We start from the raw sequence: 15925 nt of genomic DNA on the forward strand, positions 1-15925 counted from the left end.
CAAGTTCCCATAATCTTTACCCAGCATATTCACCTTTTTTTAAAAACAAGAAAATTTAATTTTTTTCTTTGGGTTTTTACAAGAAATTTACAGTGTGAAAAATATACAAGTGAAAACGAGACCATAAACCTGGATGTGGGGAGGGGCCACTTGGTCACAAACACAAATAAACAAGACACTTCTGAGTTCTTCCTTTGGTCTGACTATAGCCCCCACCCCAGGAGAGAGGCTGCAGAGCTGGAACTGGGGGATGAGACCCCAGTCCCAGCCTTGTCCCCCAACATGGGCAGGGGGTGGGGGCAGGCACATCTGGAGCAGCTGGTGCTGTCTGGCTCTCTCTGGCTTCGGGGTAGGGAAGAATGTGATGAGGGAACCCCTTCCTCTTCCCAACCCCCTGGCTGGGCACACTGGGGAGTGTCTGGAGTGAGTGGGGTCAAACAGTGGCACTGGCAGCAGCTGGGGAGTGAAATGGGTCAAGTGAGTAAGAGCCTCTAGGTGACAGTGAACACGGGGACCTTCAAAGAGTCTGATCTTGCAAATCTAAGTCATGGGGCAGTCCCAAGTTCTTGGCAGAGGCCCAGAGGCCTGGACCCCAGGAGCAGAGTAGCTCTGGGGCCCTCAGACTTTGGGGCCCTCAGTGGACCTGCCTCTTCAAGCTCCCTGAAGAGCTGGGATGCCAAGGGCCTTAGATCTCAGTGGCAGTGATCTCCTCCAGGCAGATGCAGGGGGCCGGCTCGGCCAGGCCCAGGTCGGCCAGCTCTCGGGCCTCCAGCTCCAGGCTGAGCTGCTGCAGCTCCTGTTCCAGCTGTCGGTTACGCCGGTACATCTGGATGTAGTTGTGTTGCAGCTGCTTCTGGTAGCGGATCACCTGCTCCTTCTCTGCCTGCCAGGCTAGCCGCTCCCCCTCGAAGCTGTCCCGCTGCTCCTCACCTCTCCGCCGCTCCTGCTGGAGTTCCACCCGCAACCTCTCCACTTGGGCCCGCAGGCTGCCCCCGACCCCAGCTGCTGCCCGCTGTACCTTGGCCTCATCACTCTCTGCCAGGAGGAATGGGTCAGCAGTGGCAGGTGGCACAGGGGGTTCCCGTAGGCCGGCTGCCTCGGTGTCCAACTGCCCAGCTTTCTCCCGTAGCCGCTCAGCTTCCTGGCGGTGCCGCTGCAGCTCTTGGGAGCAGGCCTCCAGCTCCAGCTCCCGAGCTCGGGCAGCCTCCTGAAGGCCCCGCACCCGGCCCTCACTAACCCGCAGCGCTGCCCGGGCCTCCCGAAGTGCCACTCTCAGGGCTACCAGCTCACTGCCCTTCTGCACCAGCTCTGCCTGAGACTCCTTCAGTTGCTGCTTCAGCAGGGAGATTTCACCTGACTTCTGGCACACCTGGGGGATGAGATGGAGTCAGGAAATGTGGTGAGAAGGGTTCTCCCAGGAGGTCTGGCCCTGACATCAGGCTGGGCATTCAGGGAGCAGTTTGATCATTATACCCATTTTACAGATGGAGACACCGAGGCAAGCCTAGTTACATGTCCAAGGTCACACAGCTACTTAGTAGCTAAACTGGAATACAGACTCAGATCTTTGTCCTTCAAAGAAGGTGTCTTTAAACCACCATAGAGCATACCAGAGCCCTGGGGACTGGATAGTGGCAGGTTTTGCAAAAGTGGGAGCAACTGAGGGCAGTTCCCATGCCTCCAGTTGAGAGGTACTACAGTGTCTTAAAGACCTAGAAATCAGAGCCAAACTGCTGGGTTCCAATCCCAGCTATGCCACTGATGAGTTGTGATTTTGGGCTCCAGCTTTCTGGACCTCAGATTCCTTATCTTGAAAACAGGGATATTATCAGTACCTACTCCACCAGATTGTTAGGAGAACTAGATGGCACACTCTAAGGAACATGTTTAGAACAGTGCCTGATGGGTAGCCAGTACTGTTCTCCTCATATGGGTAGGGAGACAGTGGATAACAATGCCACTGGCTATATGGGCACTACAGGCCTGACCAATGAGGACATCCAACCTGGAGGCACAGGGGACCCCCACCCAGTAAGGGAGACTGAAGGGGGTCCTCATTTTACAGAGGTGAGGATGGGGTGGTTCTCTGGAGTTGGCAGGCTTGGGGGGAGTGGCCAGGCCCCTTTCCTCGGCTGTTCCCCATATGACCCACCTCCCACTTGGTCTCCTCCAGCCGGGGCCCAAGTTCCCGCTGCTCCCGCTCAAAGGCGGCACAGCGCCGCTCCAGCTGCTCCCGTTCCTGCAGCAGCTGCGCAAAGTCATCCTGCAGCTGCCGCTTCTCCTGCTGCAGCTGAAACACCTGCAGCTGCAGCAGCTGCTGCGCCCGCTGTGCCCGGGCTGCCCCGTCTCCTCGCAGCACCTCCCGCTCCTGCTGCCAGGGCCGCTGCCGGTCCTCGTACACCTGCGGGCGAGAGGGCAGACCTGGGTCCTGACAGCCCCCCAAACCTCGAGCTTCAGACACCCCCAACTCCCCAGTCACCAACTGCTCTGGTGGCCCACCAGCCAGGGCTCAGGGAGGGGAGATTCCACTCAACAGTGACAATATTGTGATTAACAATAGTAATGACTACTTATGATAATAGAAACAACAATAACAGCAGGCATTTATGTAGCACTTCCTAGGTTCCAAGCTTTATTCTAAGTACTTTACACCCTTTGCCTTATTTCATCCTCATGATAACACTATAAAGCCAGAAATACCATCTATAGATGAGGAAACTGAAGCTCAGTATGATTAAGTAACTTGCTTAGATCCAAAAGCCAGTAAGTACATGGCAGTGCTGGGTCTGAATCCTCACCACTCCACAGGTTAAGCTAGACAGCTAGGGTGGGGACAGGGTCACAACTGCAGCTGCCCAACACTTGCCCCCCAGCACAATCAGAAACACTCCTTGGATTCCCAGAGCCTTTGGACGTCTTGCCATGCCACCCCCATTATCACTGCTGACCACACCTGGCACAGGGTCACCTCACTCTCGTCCAGACTGTCCCGCAGCTGCTGCAGCTCTGCCTCACGGTCGTGGAGCTTTCCTTCCAGGACACAGTGCAGCAGGGCTTCGTCGGAAGGTGGGGGAGGGGGCGGGGGCGGGGAGCGGTCCCCACAGGAGCTGCTGTCCGGGGAGGCCCGGGGACCGCTGCCCAAGAGCCCCCCAGCCATGCGGCCTCCCATGGAGCCTGTGCTCTTGCTGGAGGAAGATCGGCCACTGTCGGAGTGGGATGGCCCAGTGGGGGCCCCTCGGACTGGCCCAGGCAATGCCCCCTGCCCAGGGCCATGGGAGGGTAGGTGCCCGCCTGGGGAGCTGGTGGCTGGCTCAGCACCCCCGGTGCTATAAGTGGGCAGGCTGGATAGTGAGTTTCGGCCAGAGTCAGACAGCGTCCCCGATGGGCAGCCACTAGCCCAGCCACTCAGTGTCAGGGGTTTGTCGGCAGCAGAGGAGGAGGAAGAAGAGGAGGAGGAGGCAGGGCCCCCAAACAGCTGTGTTAAGCTGCCTTGGCTCCCAGCGAGTCCGGCGGCCCGAGGACCTGGGAAGCTAGGTAGGGATGGCGCCCCTCGAGGTTTGGGCAGCACTGGCTTGAAGGCTGTTGGACGGATCAGGATTTTCTCCATGTTCTGAAATGAGGTGCCATGTGACACTGGGGATGAGCTGCCCGATCTTCCAAAGCCCTTATCACACTCCCTGCCCTCCCCTCTGGGGCCCCTATGTCCCATACATTAATAATAATTGCTTCCACTGGCTGAGGACTTCCTGAATGTCAGCTTTATATCAATAAATTTAAAAGCTAGTCATCTCTAACATTACAACAGCCATCCAAGCAAAAACAAAACGTTATCACTATTCCCATATTACAGATGAAGCAATAGAGGCTCAGTAAAGTCAAAAGCCTTGCTCAAAGTCAAACACATAGCTGTACAACAGTCATTTAAGCAGCTAACATTTATTGCATATATTATGTGCCAGGTACTAGGCTAAACACGTTATTTAATTCTCACAATAATCCTATGACAGGTAACCTATTACCTCCATTTTACAGATACAGAAACTTTAGCTTAGAAAGGTTAAGCGACTTCTCTGAGGTCACACAGCCAGAATGAGGCAGAGCTGGGATTAGAACCCAGGTCTGGTGAATCTGGAGCCCACATTCTTTCCCCTAGTTAGGCCTCCAAATTCCAGCTTTTCCTGGGGGAGCCTGATTCCACCCAGGCCCCAAAGGGCTAGTTCTCACCTTCTCCAGCTTTCCAGAGACAGGGATGAGCTTGGGTGGGGGACCACGGAGATGGGCATTGCGTGCCCGTTGCTCTCGGGCATCCTCAATATCACTGCTTGGACTGGGGGGTGACTCTGTCCGGAAGTCCTCGTTGATGTATGTGAAGCTGGTGCCAGGGATGGCCTTCCTTGGGGGCACAGCTGGGCACAGCGGCTCCTGAGCCTCGGGATAACCACCCCGCAGCAGTCCATCCTGCTGGCGGAAGAAGGTGGGCCCAGAGGGGCCATGGTGGCGGGGAGGAGCCGGCCCCCCAGGGCAGGGCCGGCCTGAGATGAGGCTGCTCACGCTACCCATGGCTGGAGCTTGTGGGACAGTGGTGGCCTCAGGAGTGGGCTCCAGTGGCACCGGCAGAGTCTGCACAATGGCCATGGCAACAGAGACTTAGGCCTGGCCAAGGGCCTCCAGGGGAACCTATGAACAGGGCAGTGGTGTCAGAGTCTCTCCACCTTGAGCCCCCTCCCTGTACGAGGCCTTGAATCCCTCTCCTGAGCCCTTGTCACAGGTCAGATAGTCCTCTGATACCAGTGACAAATCCTGCTGCCTGCCAAGTCTCCTCCAAGAACTGGGATGAGCCTCAGTTCTCTCTGAGCCCCAGGCCACTGCCCAACTCTGGTTTGGACAGGACTAAAGACTGCGTCTACCAAGCAGGGATGGTGTGGGGAAAGGAGGCTTGGTGGTTATATAGGGCCCTTGAGAGCAGAGACCCAGGCTCCAGCTCAAACCTGCATACCCCATACAGGCTAGGACTTGGGAGCCCTCTCTACCAGCTACTAGCACAGGTACCTGGTCTCCTGGGACAGGTACCTCATTAGAGGGCAGTTGGGCAGAGGCAACCTCAGGGACACAGTCAGCAACTCAGATAGTAATTAGGGAACAAAGAGCCATGACAAGCAGTGCCCAGTCTCCCTCAGCTAGGCCTCAGTTTCTCCCAGACAGAAAGGTGGCAAGGATAGAGCTGGCCAAACAAGAAACCCAGAGCTCTTAGGAGCCCACAGGTGTCCTCTGGGGTCTCCTGCTTCCAAGAGATGGATGAAAGTGCATGCTTATTTCCATGACAACTCCTAGCCTCACCACACCCAGTCACTCAGGCCTCAAATGCCTGCACAGGCCCACTGCCAATCTCTGTGAAGCTGTCCAGCTTAACATTCCCCAGAGTAACCTCGAGGAGATGAGGGTAGAAGCCCCACCCCTGACCTCTGGCAGCTGCTCCAAGATCTCACTTCCCTAGAGCCCAGGGAAGAGGGCTCCACCTCTCTAGGCCTTGCTCCTTCCTGGAAGGGATATCAAGTCTCCATCCGGAACTCCCTCCCCAGTCCTGAGGCTGAAGACCAGGACTCAGGCATCTGCTGAAGTCATCATGCAGAGCGGGGGCCAAGAAGTGGACAGAGAATTGCATAGTAGCAGGAGTGTGTGCGTGTACTTATTTGTGTGTGTGAGACTGTGTGCAGGGGAGCATGAAAATGAGCACTGTGTGTGCATTTGAAAATGTGTGTGAAAACATCATGAGGGCACTGTGAGTCTATTTATGTTTGGATAGATGTATCAGACATTCCATCTATACATGAGTACATGTGTGAATTTATATGTGCACAGCTTACAAGAGTGTGTGCATAGGGGGCTATTCTTAGAAAAATATGTGAAGTTACAAATGCATATGTAGTATGTGAATTTCTGGTGTATGAGTGTGACTATATGAGAGAGTATTTGGATAGATGTCCATTCATATATACGAGTTTAGGTGTAAACTTACATGTACTTACTTGAGTGTGTGTGAATAGGAAAGTGTGCACAGACGTGGACAGGAGTGTGCATGTGAGTAGGAGCATGCACGAGAGTGGTTGGGAGCCTGGGTGGCACACAGAGCCAGCTGGGTGAGTAGGAACCTGGTTTTAGTCATTCATTCACTGGAGTGTAGGGAGAGGAGACACATTATCTGCCTAATCTACTCCTCTCCTTTCTTGCCTGTATTCCATTAAGCCCACCCACCACCTTCCCCATCAAGTCAAAGACCCTGAGAACCAGGAAGGTATCCAGACTGAGGGAGAAGGAGCTGGGAGCTGGAAGCTGGGGGTGGGGATGAGCAGTGTCCATAGAGTAAGGGTGAGGGCTGAGGTCACCCTACAAGTGCCAGCCCTGAGCAAAGAGGATGGAACACTTCCTTGTCCGCCCTCTCCCAGACCACTGCTGGGCAGGACGGAAACAGTGGGGAAGGGGCTTCTTGGGGGCAAAAGGCAATGGCACCTCTGTCTGCATCTGCCTGCTTCAGTGAGCATGACAAGTGAAAACCGGGGGGAGGAGGAGACAGACTCAGAGAAAGGGACCCAAAAGACGAGAGACAAAGCCTCAGAGAGGCCCAGGGTCAGACAAGGAGACAGGCAAGCCCTGTGAGCCAGGGGCCCCCAAAACAGGAGAGGCATAACGCTGGGTCCTGAGAGCCAGACACCCAGGGAGCCAGAGCCAGGCGTCTGGAAAGCCAGGCCCAGCCAGCCCGGCTCCCGCTCTTGGAGCCCAAGAGAGAAGGAGGGGCAAGTGGAGGCTCCATTTTGAGAAATGCGTTTGTGGCTGAGGGAAAGGGAGCCCCTGGCTCTCCGAGCACTCCTTGAGTAATCACTCCGACACCGCACACACTTAGTGGGCTTAGTGGGCTACGGGGAGCTGGCGGCTGGGTTCTGCCAGGGCCTGAGAAAGATCTGGCCAGATCGAAGCTCCCACAGACCTGCTTTAGAGGCTGAAGAGTTGGGGAAAGTCTCCCCCTCACCAAACTCCAAGGACCAGTCAAGCGGGCCAAGTCTGGGATCACGAGTTCTCATTCCGCGCGACAGGGAGCCGGGAGCCCCCAACCCACCCTCCAGACTCCAACTCCCCCTCCACCTCCGGTTCCATTAAGTGGGGGCGGCTGTGGAATGCCACCTCCCACTGGACCTCCGCCGCGCAGAAGTTGGGGGCGCCCCCAGGTCGCCTCCCAGCACCGGCCCCCCCCTCACCTCCGCCGCGTTGCTCCATGCTCAGCCCCGGGCCGCCCCAAGCACTCCACAGCGCGCCGCCCGGCTGCAGCCCGCGCGCGGCCACTCGAAGCAGCCAGCCCGACCCGGCCCCGCCTCCGCGGCGCCCCCAACCCGGGCTGGCCCCCGCCCGGCCGAGTGGGCGGCGCCGTGGGGAGGAGGGGTCCGAGAGGCGTCCTCGCCCCCGGGGCGCGGACACGCGCAAGCACCCCGCGTCACGCGTGTTTGGCGGGGCCCACGTAGGGGCTGGACAGCGGACTCAGGATCCCTTCCTCCGAAGCCCGGTGGCTGTGTGTCTGGGGACTCGGTCGGCTCAGGACCCGGCCGTGACGGGTCACCCTCTACGCCTACCCGGGCCCCTGGACTAGCGGCAGCTGGTCATTGTTCGCGCACAAAGGGCCAGGCGCCGCTGCGGCCGCCCTTCCCCCTTCGCATCTCTAGTGGAAACCCCCCAAGACACACTCTCCGGCTCAGAGTCAGAGCGGGAGGCCGAGGGCCAGCTGTTCCCCACTATCCCTGGCTGCCGGGGCCCTTCGTCCCAGCTCAACACGGAGGCCAAGGCTGGGTTGGTGCCTGCCCCATCCCCCCGTCAGTTGGAGGCCCTAGGATTTGCGGAGGCGGTGCCACCTGGCGGCCTACTCGGAGAACACACTCAGTCATCCTCCAATCTTGGGGGCCTCTACCCCACTCCCCACTCTCTACGTCTCTCCCACAAGCCCAGGCCGGCCCCGGGAGCCGCTCTGTGTAAGAATATAGTAATTTATCCTCCATTTGCTCCATGGTCCCAAGCACAGAAGCCGGTGAGAATTATGTCTGGGCTTGCGTGGGGCTTGACTGGGCTTACCCTGCCTTATCTCTAAACATCCCGACCCTCCCCCAAAGCAACAGGCCGAGCGGATCTGCCACAATAAAAGGCATCACGCTGCTGCCCTCTCTCTGTGTCGCTCTCTGTCTCTCTGCTGCCCTCTCTTTGTCTCTGTCTCTCTGTGTCTGCCTGCCTCGCTGCTCTCTTTGTCTCTGTCTCTGTCTCCCTGCTCTCCCTCTCTCTCTGTCCCCACCCCCCTCTGGGGCAGCCACTCTCTCTTTCAGATAATAAAGTCTCTTGCGTGGTCCCGTGTCTCCTGAGTCGTTCTGGGTAAGGAGGGTCACGGCGAGATATCCTTTCATTGGTGCCGTGACTCGGATGAGGCTCTCCCATTGACTTTGCTCTTCCTCCGGGAACCTGAGCTGCTCTGGGAACCCTCACTGTCTGATCCTCCTCCACAGGCTCACTGTCCACTTCCCCAGTCACTTGTCTTCTCGCCCAACACCGGCCTTCTTTTTGGTGAGTCTCCCCTTCATGGCCAACTTAAATGTCCCTTTGGAACCTGGGAAGTGACTGTTGAGTATCTGGCACCCCCAAAGGCTCCTCTGGGACAGGGGCATCCCCAACCACGACTTTCAGAGTCATGGTTGATCTCCATAGTCGACCCTTCTCTGCCTCCCCATGGTGAGAATCTTCATCCAGTGAGGCCCGGTCTCCCTTTATCTATGTATCTACTTGACTCGAAAACTCCTGGTACCAGGTACCAAGTCTCCCCGGCATTTTCGCCTCAACCCCACAGTTAGAGGTGGTGACGACCACCTAACTGTGCCTGGTCTTCTCGGCGACCTTCTCAATCGCTGAGACGCCTCAGCGACTTCTGAACGGTCTCATTCTCACCATGGGATCTGGCCCCTCCGTTCCTGCAGATTCACTGCTAGGGTGCTTACTCAATAATCTAAAGCCCCTTCACCTCACTCCAGACCTCAGACCTTTTCTGCTTGTTCGCTACTGTAATGAGATCTGGCCACAATATCCCTTGGACAATCAGTCTAAATGGCCTCCAAATGGCTCTTTAGATCCTAAAATTCTCTGAGACTCATACAACTTCCGTGAGCGTACAGGCAAATGGAAACAGATCCCATATGTCCAGGCTTTCTCCTACCTCCGAACCAAGCTTTTTCTCTGTCTCCCCTGCAATCCTAAACACCTACTACTTGCCTTAAAGTCCTCACCACTAAGCTTTTTTCACATTCCTAAATATCCTCAACTGCCTATAAAACTCCTAGACAATGTACCACCACGGGCTCTCTTGTCCCCTCCTGACACATGCCAGTAACTCTGTCTGTCCTCTCACTGTATCATTACATCTCAGTCTGTATGTTTGTGTCTAAGTGTGTAAATGATAATTTTCTACCTCCAGATGGTATTAATAAAAATTGATTTAAAGACAAGCGCTTGTAAAAATTGGGCATTCTAAAACTTCCAAAAAATTCTAATAGAAGATATTAAGCATTAATGCTAATTTAAGTTGAACTGAATAGACATGTCCTTACAGTTATCAGCTGCAGTTTACCTAAAGTCATTTAAGTTGATGGTATCTGTTAAATCTTTCAAAGAAAAATGCTTAAAGTGAAGTGTAGCTTTGTCTAATGTGAGTAACTATTTAAGCAAGTGCCTTAAAACTTTTAACAACTTCCCAAAATCAAATTCAAAAAGGTGCTTTTTACCTCTAGTTCACTCTGATATGTTCCAGAGGGCCCCTGGAACATGTCAGAGGAATTTTTTCTCATTGAGGAAAATATTTGGCTAATTTGGCTTATTTACCTGCTTAATTACCTGGAAGGCACTATCACAGAGAATGACGTTAAACTTTGTTACTGAATGTTTTGTGTCACAAAAATATCCAAATTTCCCTATGACAACTGTCTTACAGTAAGCTCTCATCAGATCTTTAACCATTGTCATTCGTAAGTCTTTTGTCATCTATACTCACTGTTTTATTACTCCTAAAATAGTAAAAACTAGATTTCAGCAGAACAGGTATTAGTTACACAGGATTAAGTAAACTAAGGAAGATGATTTTGTGGCTTTTTGTTTCAAATGTTGTTGATAAAGTGTTTTATACTTTTTCTCTTAAGCTGACAACAGTTTAGTAAATGACTGCCTTTATAAGCAGAATTGAAACTTTATCTTTCTCTCTACCTGATCCCTCCGGAATTTAAAAACTCTCAGTGACTATTTTTGTATTTCAAGGCAGTATGTTTATTTGCACAAGTTCAATAAGAATGTGCTTTCCTTGTAAGAGGACTAATTAAAAACACTGGTTATATTACCAAAGCTTTTACTGGAATGTCATACCTGAGAGACATGTGTGTAAACTCAGATATGAACAGACAGCTTTAAGGAACTAAGGTTGACTTTATAAAGCCAACAAAGCACCTTAAAAGAACTGGCCTGGTACCTTGCTTACAGAGTTCCCAACAGCCCTACAGGTGAGTAAGGAAGGTCACTTCCTGGCAGGTGCAGGAACCTCAGGAAGAGAGGAATTCACCCAAATCTACAGGTACTGCAGGCACAACCTGATGGCAAGTCTGGCTTAGCTTTCTCGCCTCAAGAAGCCCTTAAAAGTTCAATCTGAAATTCTTTACAAAAAGTTCCAGCAAAGCACATTTAAAAGATCCCATGTAATCAATTACTCTTCTTGCTGCACTTATGCAACTAATCAAGCCAACTGTTAATTATTTTCTTAATCTGGCTACTTCTAATAAAAACGAGGGTGAATTTAGAGAAAAGTATTGTTTCAATAATGTAGTCTTATCTATACTAAATCCTAATACTAGTCATTGAGATGTAAACTCGATCCAGAATTCTAGTTTCCCCATGATACCTGGCTATGATTCTCAATTACACTCTTAATATTTCTAGTTCTCATATTCAGCCATGCATTCTTAATCTTGTCAAGTTTGTCCTTCCAGAATGGAAAATCCAACTCCAGTTGCTACTTAACCTAATAACAATTTGTTCTATCTTGCCTAGAAGCCACAAAACTGCAAATAGTAATAGAAATGAAACCCAGAATAGAAGCGCCAACCTTCCGAGGCCCTCTCAACTGACCAGTGATGGAGACCTAGCTGCACCCTTTACTGCACCCCCTTCTCAGCATGAAGCAGCCAGAGCGGTCGTCGCCCCCTTTCCTAGCAGCAGCTAGAGTCTCCATCTGTACAGGGGAGAATGAGACAGGGACCATAGGCTTAGAATAAGGTGAGAGCCTCTGAAGAAAGCAAGGCAGGATATTGGCAGTCAGAGCAACGTAACTACATGCTAGGAGCCCCCCCTACTAGGAAACCCCCCCACTAAAACAGTTGAACATTCTTCAGTGAGATCAGTTAATGTTCCCCAGATAAAGAAGAGTAGCACATGGTTTATTATGCTAATCATTTGTAATCGTGTATAAGATTCACGTTAGCATACTAAAAGGCCCAAGCCTATGTGCTGTCTTTCCTCCTTCAGATCTGACAAGGTAATTTTGCAAACTGAGCAACTAACTGCAGACCCAGCAGTAGACGGCATAGTAAAAGGCAGGATTCTTTAGCATATAGACAATACCTCAGCCCACCTTGGGAGCTGAGCAGGCAGCCTTTTGATATGCTCCCAGACCAAGACGCCGGTATCCCAGAGAGAAATCAAGGCAGGAAATTCCTTATGTTAAGTTAATTTTTAATATTCAGAGAACACTTAAGAAGTCCTTCCCCAAGGCTTTAGAGACAGTCCCCACCTTTTTGGACAGGCTCTAACACAAGACCTCAAATCCTTTACTCTCTCAAGTTTCACCCTCCTTCAATATGTAGATGATCTCCTCGCATGCAGTACCTCCCTACAAACTTCTCAACAGGATACTATTCTCCTTTTAAACTTTCTCTCAGAACACAGCTATCGAGTTTCACCCTCCAAAGTTCAGCTGTCTGCCGCTTAGGTCACATACCTGGGAGTTCAGCTCTCCCCCAACTACAAGGCCATTAACATAGACAGGAAAAAACTTCTCCAAACCACGCCCATTACAAACACCAAGCAACACCATCCCTAACCCCCAAATGGCAAAGACCATACACACTAATCCTTTCCATGCCAACTGCAGTTAAACTCCAGAGTCTTCCCCATTAGATACACAACTCCCACCTTAAGCCATTTGTCTCAGCTTATTCCCCTCCCCCCAAATCTCCCACAGGTTCCTACTCCACCCTGACGGGACCTCTTACTCTCTGCATTTCACGCTGCTCATCTCCACTTCCACTCATCACTGAAGAGGTTTCTGCCAGCACAGAGTCCTAAGACCTCCCTTACAACCACCATGCATCATGCTTCAGGATTATTAACCCTGGTCTCAACACTTACTCTCTCACCAGACCTATCTTCCCAATGCCAGCCCTTTCTCCTCTTTCAGACTGTCCAAAAGCTTGCACCATCAAGGATTCCCTTTGCCCTACAGGTTGCTTTGCTGCCTACACATATGTCCCCCAAAATGCTATTAATTCAGCCACCCTATGTAAACATAGCAATCAGCCCAAATGCAAAAAATTTCTAACCAGAACTTTAACTAGCTTATATTACAGGATTACCAACCCCTCTCCAAAGACGATCATTCTTATTGAACCTGGAAAATGCCATCACCACTGCAGACCAAGGGCTCATCTGAGGACCGCCCCCCATCAATACAAAAATGAACTTTATCGCCCCTAATCAACAGGAAGCAGTTACTGAAGACTAACCTTCACCCCTTCCCAAATCCTCTACCACTTATAAAACAGAAAAGGGAGCAATGTAAGAATATAGTAATTTATCCTCCATTTGCCCCATGGTCCCAAGCACAGAAGCGGGTGAGAATTATGTCTGGGCTTGCGTGGGGCTTGACTGGGCTTACCCCGCCTTATCTCTAAACATCCCGACCCTCCCCCAAAGCAACAGGCTGAGCGGATCTGCCACAATAAGAGGCACCACGCTGCTGCCCTCTCTCTCTCTCTCTCTGTCACTCTCTGTCTCTGTGTGTCTGCCTGTCTCGCTGCTCTCTTTGTCTCTGTCTCTGTCCCGCTGCTCTCTCTCCCTCTCTCTCTGCTCTCTCTGTCCCGCTGCTCTCTCTCCTCCTCTCTCTCTCTGTCCCCACCCCCCTCTGGGGCAGCCACTCTCTCTTTCAGATAATAAAGTCTCTTGCGTGGGTCCGTGTCTCCTGAGACGTTCTGGGTAAGGAGGGTCGCGGCGAGATACCCTTTCACTCTGTGCTCCCCAACCTCCCCTCAGTCACTTGCTAAGAGAGAGGTCATTGCTAGGAGAGAGACAGCCCCCTGGTCTCAGAACAGTGACTGGGGTGAGCCGGTCCAAACCTACTGCCCAGACACCAGCCTCACAACATTCCATTCTTTGCAGATTCACAAATACTCCAACTCTCTCGCAAACAACACAATCTTAACACTCACACGACCTTTCCCACATTCAGTCCTAAGCAGCAACAATCAGTCTCATCCATTACGTGGTTCCATGTTCCTTCTTTCCATAATTTTCAGACCAACTCACACTAGACACTCGTGTCCCACACCTTGTGCACAGTCTTTGACAACTAGCAGTCTTTCATACCCAGTTACAATCTTATACAATCTTAAGTACATCTAGGGTTCTAAGCATCGTTCACATATTGACAGTCATATTCACAGTCAGACAACTTCTTATACATACACGTACTTCACAAACACTCTACCACACAGACTTTCCGGCAGGGGTCTCTGTTATCTAGGCAGGTCAGCTGATGCCCGCACCCCTGAACAAGGCCAGCCTCCCCCTACCTCCCACCCACCCGCTTCCCTGGCCAAGGCCTGCCAGAGCTCCTCTGCTCCAGGAAGGAGAATCCTCCCCCCTCCCAAGCCACAGCCCTGGCTGGCTCTCAGCTCTATTTTTAGCTCTATGGAAAGGGTTGTTTTTCTTTCTTTTTCCCTGGAAAGGGAAACAGCCCAGCCACTCTCAGGCTCACCCCAGCCCCTCATCCTCACAAGAACAGACTGAGCTCCCTTACTATGGAGACCCCCCTCTCTGGCCTTGCCCCGATCCCAGCCTCTAGGGGCACCAGGAGCCACCTCCCCGTTCTGGCAGCCTGCCCAGAAGCTCAGGCAGCAGCTGGGCCCAACATGTGTGTAGGGATGGGGGGTGAAGGATGGGGGATGGGGGCGGTGCGGGGAGCAAGACCGGGGCGCTGCCCATTCCCTCATTCCCTGGGGGCTCATCGTGCCTTCTATCAGAGGGAGAAAGGCCTACTCCGGTTTTAAAGGGATGTTTATGTTCATGCATTCTCTGTGGAAGGGGGACCCCAACTCTTGCACGAGTGGGCTTTCTGCTCCTACATTGCGAGGGGGAGCTCCCAGTTCTGCAAGAAGGTTGGTAGTAAGAACAGGGCCCACAGGCGCTCAGGCAGCTGCAGGCTGGAGGCATGCGGCGGGGCCTGCTGTACACTGTTATCAAGAATAGCGCCCCCTCCGATACCTTCTGAGGTAGGGGCACTATGAATGTGTTCGGGATAAGAAGGGGAGAAGCGCCCAGGTAACTCCACCCCAGCCCAACAATCTCCCATCCTTCTGTGCTACTCCGACTCCAGGGGGCGTTCTGCTCCCATTTCTAGGGGAGGGCTTATCACCTCTTCGAGGCGGAGAACGGAACCCAGCTCGGCCTGGGACCTTGCAAACTCGCCCTGAACCGGGGTGGGAGGTCCTCCTCCTGACGCCGGGAAGAGTGGAGCTCAGCCCACTTGTCTGCGAAGGGATCACGTGCTCGGCGCCTGTTTACGTCTTAATGTTCACCTGCGGGCGGCTGGGAAGCAGGAACCTCCGGAGGCGTCCCACCCGGCCCAACCCCCGTCGGCGGTCACCGGGTAGCCCTTTTCTCCCACCTCCGTCAAGTACGCGACAGCAGAGCGCCCTGTCCGCTGGGGGTCCGCGCGGGCCAGTGGCGCTGCTCCAGGGACTGTAAGGGTAACCACTGAGCGCGTCCTTTCCTGAGTGCACGTGTGTTCGTGTGTCCCATGTTCGTGTGTCCCAAGTCTGTGTGCACGCGTGTGTGCGCCTGTCGATGTGAGTTTCCGTCTCGGTTCCCTGTTCAGACTCCCGGCTTGCGCCCTCCAGAGTGGGAACCTCCCTCTTCACCCCAACCCGCAACTTCCCCAGCCCGGGAAAGTTGGCTCCGGAGTGGGGATATGCGGAAGGCGGGAGTCCCTACACCTCCGCGGTCCCTCCACTCACCCCGCGCCACCTTCGCCTCGGCTCCAGCCCCTGCCAGGCTCCTGTTCCACCGCGAGCACCTCTTCCCCGCAGGTCTGTCAGCTCCCAACCCGGCTCCAGGATCCGGACTCCGGGCGCCCGCCTGGCCGGGCCAGGCCTGGTGTAGGGGGCGGGGCGGCTGAGGCCGCGCCCCCGACTCAGGGAGGGGAGTGGTCTGCCCAGCACCCTCTCCACAGCCGACCCTATGCCCAGCCCTGCCTTAGGTCGATCGTGGCCCAGGGCTGTCCCTCTGCCCTCCGACTTAACAGCTTACTGGATTTGGCTTTCGACCTGGAGAAGGGACCAGTGGCACGTGACAGGGAGCTAAGCTACCTGGCTGCCCTAACCAAGCTAGCTGTAAGGCTGTACTGCCACCTTTCCTTCTCCGTAGGGTGCCAAACCTGGTCCACTCTCAGCCCACTCCCCCAGACTCGGGGAAAACCCCAGGGAAGCAGACAAAGGCGGCTCGAGTTTCACCAAAACAGACTCCTCCTTTCCTCAAACACACCTTGAATTGGGGGCTGCCCAAGCAGAACCAGCACCTCCCCGTGCCCTGTAGT

At 53.5% G+C, this 15925-nt stretch overlaps 1 protein-coding gene across 4 annotated transcripts; it reads right to left on the minus strand.

Annotated features, from left to right (window-relative positions):
* Window positions 1-34: 34 nt before the first annotated feature.
* On the minus strand, window positions 35-15482 carry LZTS2 (leucine zipper tumor suppressor 2). Of its 4 annotated transcripts, XM_017680238.3 has the most exons (6): window positions 15348-15479; window positions 14999-15171; window positions 4225-4677; window positions 2954-3610; window positions 2153-2401; window positions 35-1369 (listed from the first exon to the last, which is right to left on the minus strand). In XM_017680238.3, the coding sequence occupies exons 3-6, from the start codon at window positions 4633-4635 to the stop codon at window positions 686-688; spliced, it is 2001 nt and encodes a 666-aa protein (XP_017535727.3). In that variant the 5' UTR covers window positions 4636-4677; window positions 14999-15171; window positions 15348-15479; the 3' UTR covers window positions 35-685. The 4 variants fall into 4 exon arrangements, with proteins under 4 accessions (XP_017535727.3, XP_017535726.3, XP_036857211.2 ...); XM_017680237.3 differs by lacking the exon at window positions 14999-15171 and having other exon boundaries at window positions 15348-15482; XM_037001316.2 differs by lacking the exons at window positions 14999-15171; window positions 15348-15479 and adding an exon at window positions 14747-14926.
* Between the last annotated feature and the right edge of the window lie 443 nt (window positions 15483-15925).

The sequence above is a fragment of the Manis javanica genome, chromosome 7 (genome assembly GCF_040802235.1).
Source record: "Manis javanica isolate MJ-LG chromosome 7, MJ_LKY, whole genome shotgun sequence".
Taxonomy (NCBI): Eukaryota; Metazoa; Chordata; class Mammalia; order Pholidota; family Manidae; genus Manis; species Manis javanica.

What these genes read in the sequence shown, in the direction of transcription:
- LZTS2 (XM_017680237.3), bottom strand. Translation starts at nt 4,635, where the DNA reads ATGGCCATTGTGCAGACTCTGCCGGTGCCACTGGAGCCCACTCCTGAG. An exon ending in GTGAGGTGACCCTGTGCCAG is followed by an intron (nt 2,402 to 2,953) that starts GTGTGGTCAGCA and finishes TCTCGCCCGCAG; the next exon opens with GTGTACGAGGACCGGCAGCG. An exon ending in TGGAGGAGACCAAGTGGGAG is followed by an intron (nt 1,370 to 2,152) that starts GTGGGTCATATG and finishes CTCATCCCCCAG; the next exon opens with GTGTGCCAGAAGTCAGGTGA.